The sequence below is a fragment of the Tachysurus vachellii genome, chromosome 14 (genome assembly GCF_030014155.1).
Source record: "Tachysurus vachellii isolate PV-2020 chromosome 14, HZAU_Pvac_v1, whole genome shotgun sequence".
NCBI lineage: Eukaryota > Metazoa > Chordata > Actinopteri > Siluriformes > Bagridae > Tachysurus > Tachysurus vachellii.
The window spans coordinates 24,566,730-24,574,121 of NC_083473.1; the positions used below are offsets into that span (position 1 = coordinate 24,566,730).

Sequence of the window (7,392 nt, forward strand, 5' to 3'; positions counted from 1 at the left end):
CAATTGGGACATGATATCAGTTGCTGATGAGAAGGAATCGTTCTCTTTGTTCTTTGTCCCCGAACCAACAGGTTGTCCGTTAAACTTATTTTATTACTGTGGATTATATGCTAAAACCAGTGGGTTTAGTCTTTTTTGTGCCAAACAAAATTTGTATTTTTAGCACTGTCTACACAAGCTGGTCTTATTTAATATTATATATTTTCTACAGACTTTGCAGCCAGGCATGTTGTCTTACACTAATGAAGAACGTGTCTCTCTCTTGTTTCTGTTTTTAACTAAAGTGCAGCATCTATTAAGTGGTGAACAAGCAAGAATCATGGCTTTATTATAGTTATTGGATATAGTTTACTTTCCAACTTTATCACATCTTCTTGCATCTTCATCTTTTGTCTTAAGAATTTGCCCAGGATATAACTGCTTGGCTCTTTTTGCACAATGTATTAAAAATGTGCCTTATAAGTAACCATAAATGCTTGGGTAATGTCCAGACTCTAAGCTGATCACAATTGCAGAAAAGCATTAATGTGACATTAACATGTGACCGCTTGCCACATGTTAATGTCAACAGAGGTATTAAGAAAGTTGTCTTGAAGAATATGATGAATATGTTTTGCACTCTAAGAGTGGCACAGATGAGCACAGTTCAGTCTTGAAATTGGTGATGTTCATTCTTTCAAACCATGCATTCTGTTTGATTTTAATTTATGTTCTGAATTTAAAACATCTGCATATCTTAATCAGGATTCACCTGTCAATATATCATGTCTTCTGTTGGTAACAGTATGTCCATTGTGCTTCCAAGGATAAATGGATAGCGAGAGCTTTTTTTTTTTAAATACTGACCTCAGCTTGTGTTCTTTTTGGCACCATCTCCTGGTGGAATGAATCATTATTTTGGCGTTCATTTAGGTTGTTCTTTTCCATTGCAAGAGAACTTTGATCATGTACAATAAATTCTGTTTAAAACTTGCATCAAGTTTATGAATAAAGAATTTTACAAGGGATTTCTGATGTGCATTAATTGGTTTGCATTATTAGTTTGTGTATGTATTGTGTGTTATTACTCCCAATAGATTTTCTGATTAGATAACTGGATGAAATTATGGGTGTTCCTAATTAATGTGGCCTGTATAAACAGCAAATAATTGCATGCACAGGGAACAAATGATTATTTACTATGAAATATGACTGGGATCACTAATTAATATACTATATTAATGTATATGTATTTTCTGTAACCATTGCTTCAAGTTTCTGTGGTCTGGGTTAAAGGTTTGTGTTATCTCCCTGCTCCTGCATTAAATCCACAGGCTGCACAAAGGCAGAAAAATGGGGTGAGTGAAGGTAATAAACAAACTCCATGCAGATGAACCACCCTAGCATTGCATCTAAACCTAATTAAGTATTTTATATTTATTTAATTAGGTACCAAACTGCAAGATGCATTGACTGCATCGACTGTTTTGATTCAGTTACTGTCCATAAGACAATTTCAATAAAGAACACAGATCTAAAATTAATTCAGCAGGGCATAATGGAGTGTTAATCAAGCTGCTCCCTGGCTTTTGTAAGCCATATGTGTGACACTGCTAACAGGCTTTTGTAAGCCATACAGTATGTGTGACACTGCTAACAGGCTTTTGTAAGCCATATGTGTGACACTGCTCTAGCTTTGAACTAGATGGCAGGAGCAGATTTAGCAAAGTAGTGTTGATCATGAGAAAAAGGAGACGCTCCCTCCTATAAGATGCAAACATAACTCACAATTACTTGCATTGCATTTTACACAATATCAAAACTATAAGCCACTGAAGGATTTGTCATGTTGTATCATTATTACATAACCGCCTGTTCTGAACTAATGTTTAGTTTACAAGATGATTAATGAATAATGCTAGAAACAAGATTGGCAAATCTAAGCCCAAATTTACTTTACTTAATTTAAACCACTTCTTTCTCCGGTACACCTTGAGCTGACAAAAGTATGATTTAAATGAGACCATGGTGGTGTTTTTTTTTTGGTATCTTAAAATAATATATTCGAACAAAAATCGATGTGTGGAGAAATACGTGCTTGCTAATGAATGTAGATAATTAATCTTAGAAATCTGTAAATATCTACCATTTACATTAAACTTTTTAGTTGTAAATCATATCAGCAGTGCAAGATAGTTTCACCCTTTCAAGCACGTGAACATGATCTTTGAACATAATGTACTTTTTCCGAGGTCTTATTGCTGCTGATAAGCTCCCAGGCAGCACAATCATTCACAGGGGCTTTTCACCTACATACCAGATAGATTTGCTTTTACTTAGGTGAGTATCTGTAACTCTCTTGATAGTTGTTTATGGAGTAAATTCGTCAACACAAAAGGAGAAGTTATTTTGGAAATTTTTTTTAAAATTTTTTTGTATTTTTAAGTTTATGGTGCCTCTAGCAGCTAATGAGAGTTTCACTAGGTATAAACATTTTAACTGAAAGTCTTGTTTGCTAGACAAAGTGGGTGGCCAGTTACTGTTTGTGAATTAATCTGTGTTAATTTAAGCAAATGATTCATTATAAAAACGGCATAGATATATAGTTACAGTAGTAAAATTCTAATATTAGAGGAGTGATTGAACTCCACAACCCTCCGACAATGTGCTGTCTATCTGTAAGGTAGGTGATCAGACGCTTTGTGCTCTTTGTCATGTTCCTCAAACCATTCCTGAAGAATTTTTGCAGTGTGTCAGAATGCATGATCCTGCTAAAGGAGGCCCCTGAGATTAGGGAATACCAATGCAGGGGTGTATTTAGTTTGCAATAGTGATTATGTAGTGTATTACATCAATTTCTTACATTGTCTTTCATTACAACAAAGAATATAATGTGAAAGACAACTGTTTGTTTTTGTTTTTTTAATCATAGCCAGCATGATCATTTTCAACAACTTCTACAGTAGACTTGGTTAAGATTGGTGCAGATGAACTAGCCATTACTTTCCACACACATCACCCCAGAAGCCCTTGTCAGAATGATGCAGAATTCTCCAAATAAAACTCACCAGCCAATTTCTTACATTCTCACACCTGTAGATGGCGCCATGCAGGCCATTATAATCACAAATAATTATAGTCCTGCACCTTATTCTCAAATTGTCCCAAATTTCATGCAAAAAAATTCACATGAAAAAAGTGATTTCAAGGTTTAAATAAGGCTTTGTGATGCCACCTACAGGCACAAGCTCTTATGAAGTTTATTCAAGCTCATTCTAATTTATTGAGATGCACGTGTATCTACACAGAATTCAGTAGCTACTCATGTTATAGTTGTCTGGTTTTTAATGCAGTTACAGCTAGTTTCCCTGCTGCTGAGCACTCAGCTCTGTTCATTCTGCCGTGTCAGAAGATGCACCACCTTTAACTGTGACCTGCATCAGCTAAATCCACCTTGGACATAAAATGAATTCCAAACAATTTCATTATAAAACTGCACAAACTGTAACTAATTTAACAACTTAAAGGCTAATGATGCATTTCAAAAAGATTTACCAGATACTGACTTTGTTTATATTATTAGTGTTTTGTACACTTTATATTATATTTTTTTGGCAAACTATATTCATTGTTTTGAAAATATTTGTTACATAGCATTTCTTTCAGTTAAGCATATTGATCTTTTCTTCTGTAGGTTGTGAAGGAAGATGCATTACTCAACGCTTCTCACAGTTTTGTTCCTGCTGTCTGTTTCATGTGGGGTCTATTCTGGTAAAATTTTGGTATTTCCAGTTGATGGAAGCCACTGGATTAATATGAAAGTTCTCGTTATGGAATTATATTCAAAAGGCCACAACATTACAGTGATTCGAAGTTCAGACAGTATGTACATTAAAGAAGAGTCACCCTACTACAAATTCATCACTGTTGATGTGGGAACATTTGATGATGACTTTTTTGCCAAATTTGTGTCTCATTTGCTACAAGCACAGCAACACCAAAGATCCTCTTGGGGCAAAATCATGATTGGAATTGAGGTGTTCAAAAAGTTTTCTGAGATTCATGAGAAAATTTGCAACATGACTGCCATGATATTTGAAAATGAGACTCTAATGAAATCTTTGCAGCAAGCTAAATTTGATATGGTTTTAGCAGACCCTGCTATGGGAGGTGGTATGCTGTTAGCACACAAACTTGGCCTCCCTCTTGTGTTCAATGTTCGGTGGACTATGCTTGGAGAGGGCCATTTTGCCATTGCTCCCTCTCCTCTGTCTTATGTACCTGTTCCTGGAGCAGAGCTAACAGACAAAATGACTTTTATACAGAGAGTCACAAATGTGTTGAGTTACTTCATCACTTACTATCAACAAGCTAAACATTTTGGCCAACCTTACAAGGCTTTCTGTCAGAAATACTTTGGACCTGATGTGGATTATTTTTCCATTCTTCAGAATGCAGATATTTGGCTCATGAGAAATGACTTTACTTTTGAATTTCCACGACCCACAATGCCAAATGTGGTCTATATGGGTGGCTTCCAGTGCAAGCCCTCCAAACCACTTCCTGATGATATAGAAAAGTTTGTCAAGAGTTCAGGGAAACATGGGGTCATCATAATGTCTCTGGGATCTCTTTTTGGAGATCTTGGAGTTGACATTGCAGATGAGATAGCAGCTGCCTTTGCACGACTGCCTCAGAAAGTCATTTGGAGACACACTGGACCTCGACCTTCTACTCTTGGCAATAACACGTTGCTAGTGGCCTGGATGCCACAGAATGACCTCCTCGGACACACAAAGACTAAGGTCTTTGTAGCTCATGGAGGAACCAATGGTATTCAGGAGGCTATCTATCATGGCGTTCCCATTTTAGGTCTACCTATAGCATTCGATCAACCCGATAACCTGTCAAGGATGAGAAAAAAGGGAGCAGCTCGAGTACTGGATATTTCTGCATTGGACAGATCTGTATTTTTAGAGGCATTAAAGGAGGTGCTGTATAATCCATCTTACAAAGAGAATATGCAGAGGTTGTCTCGACTGCATCATGACCAGCCCATAAAGCCTCTTGATCGTGCAGTCTTCTGGATTGAATATGTCATAAGGAATGGAGGTGCTCCTCACTTACGCACACAGTCTTTTAGGATGTCCTGGATTACCTATCACTCTGTGGATGTTATACTCACATTGCTGGGAGCTCTGTTGATTAGTGGCTGGCTAACATTTTTGTTGCTAAGATGTCTTTGTTTTAAATTAATCCTTAATAAAAAATCAAGTGTGAATTTTGAAAGGTGAAAGATGCACTTATTTATAAATGTATGAGTTAAAATGAGTATGAACTATATAATAAATTTTAGATTTATATCTTGATTATCAAGAAAAAATTGTTCAGTTGCACAAATTATTAGTATTTCATAATTCATTTTCATAACAATTTTCTCCTGTTCAGGATTGCAGTGCATCTGGAATTTCTGTGCATAAAGCACCATTTTGAAAAAACATTCACAACCTACTTTATATGGGTACACTTAGTTTAGTCAGTCCACCTACTGACAAGAAAACCGGAGAACCCAGAGGAAATGGACACACATGGACACAAAGGGAATCCAAGTAGACAAAACACAGAAATCCCACACATACAGTATCTCTAGGTGAGGCTTAAAAAAGGGAGCTGTGAGGTGGCAACACTACCGACTTCTATAACTGTGTCACTCCACAAATGCAAAATATGAATTGTGTATTATATATCAAAAAATTGTATGACATAAATGTCATGTCATAAAAAAATGCAGCTCAGTTGCATGTAATTAAGCATTCATGAAATATTATTATAGTGTCTGATATATTAATTGATCAGAGAATTTGATTTAACCTCAAGCAGATTAATTTAGTTAAGTAAACTTATCTATGTATATTTATTATGATAAAGATGATGATGAGAATGTCTGAGGGTGCTTCAAGTGGATAAGAACAAATAATACATTAAATACATGATACATGGATAATAAATAGATTTTCCCCTATGAGTCAAAATTTATTGTATACCTACAAAGGGCACCTATACCCTAAAAAAAAAAACCCTGACTGAATTAATTCAAATGTTTTTATGTTTTACTGTTTTATGTGATTGATTTGAGTTACATTAACACAACTTGTTTTCGTACATCCAACATGATTTTACTGTGTATTTTCAAAGCCTTGAATAAAATCGATTCCACCACATTACCGCTGTGTCATTCTACTCGACATGTTATAATCACTTTAAGGTAATGTTAATGTGTAAGGTAAGGTAATTAATAAAGTTAAGGTTTACTTTACATGATTGCCATCACTCTACATAACTCTACCAAATAGGTTCAGTATAAGCAATGAAACCACATATTGATGAGAATCTTAATAATTTTAGGTTAACTATACATAATTAATTATCTTATACCATATATTAACTTTTTCAGTGTACAGTAGGACTTGATAGAAAGGCAATTTATTGTGTATGCCACCCATTATTTAATATACAAAAGCAATGAATCAAATGGCATGAAACAAATCTTAAAATAATGAAAACATAACTTGAAACCTTACATTTGTAAAAACAAACTATTACGTTGAAATTGCAGCATCATCTTGAAAATAACGAGTTGCTAAATCAAAATAGCATTTCAACATATTTTACAACTTTCAGAGCCAGTTGTTAAAGGGAATCCATGCCTGCATTCTGTGAAGCAGCACGTAGCCTTATTATGCAGATAGCATTCAATATATTGGTGTTATAGTTTGGTGGAAGAATGATGCACCTTAAGTCAAAATAACTAGATGAATGTCAACGTGATGACAAAACAAGTAGTTAAGTTGAAATACAGAGTTATTAAGTTTAACCTACTAGGTATTATTTAAAAATAACTACATAGTATTTTGAATTAATTAACAAGATAATATAACAATAAAAGGCAATTCTTTTTTAGTTTTCATATGACATATGACATGAAAAATATTGTAGCAAGAAGACATTGCCCAAGAAGACCTTGGCCAATACAGTCACTTGGCCTAGCAGGGACATAGAATGAACTGTCATATGGTTTATGATGCTTCCTAAAGTATTAAGTATTTCAACTCTCCTTGACTCTGATGTCACTGTAAGATGTCATAGCAATAGACCTAAAAAAGGCTGGATAAACACTAGAAATGTATATTAACACAATAGTATAAAATAAATAACTTAATATAGTGTTTGCATGTTATTTTATGCTATTCTTTAAAAAGTTACTGTAAATACTTTTCAAGTTCATCATTTGTTTGCCTAATGGTATAACCAAGGGCGTCGATTTGGGTAGAGACGGTAGGGACATGTCCCTAAAAATATCCAGGGAACACTCAATTGTCCCTAGCAATAATTCGACCAAGCCTATATATATAT

General features: G+C 34.9%; 1 protein-coding gene across 2 annotated transcripts; it reads left to right on the forward strand.

The window, feature by feature from the left end:
- Positions 1–2,194: 2,194 nt before the first annotated feature.
- Positions 2,195–6,200, forward strand: LOC132857052 (UDP-glucuronosyltransferase 2A2-like). 2 transcript variants are annotated; one of them, XM_060887011.1, is made up of 2 exons: positions 2,195–2,319; positions 3,674–6,200. In XM_060887011.1, exon 2 carries the CDS (start codon positions 3,687–3,689, stop codon positions 5,271–5,273), a length of 1,587 nt encoding a protein of 528 aa, XP_060742994.1. In that variant the 5' UTR covers positions 2,195–2,319; positions 3,674–3,686; the 3' UTR covers positions 5,274–6,200. The 2 variants fall into 2 exon arrangements, with proteins under 2 accessions (XP_060742994.1, XP_060742995.1); XM_060887012.1 differs by lacking the exon at positions 2,195–2,319 and adding an exon at positions 2,517–2,662.
- The last annotated feature ends 1,192 nt before the right edge of the window (positions 6,201–7,392 follow it).

Bases quoted from the DNA above. Each gene is read 5' to 3' on its own strand.
- LOC132857052 (XM_060887011.1), top strand. From the start codon at position 3,687: ATGCATTACTCAACGCTTCTCACAGTTTTGTTCCTGCTGTCTGTTTCA.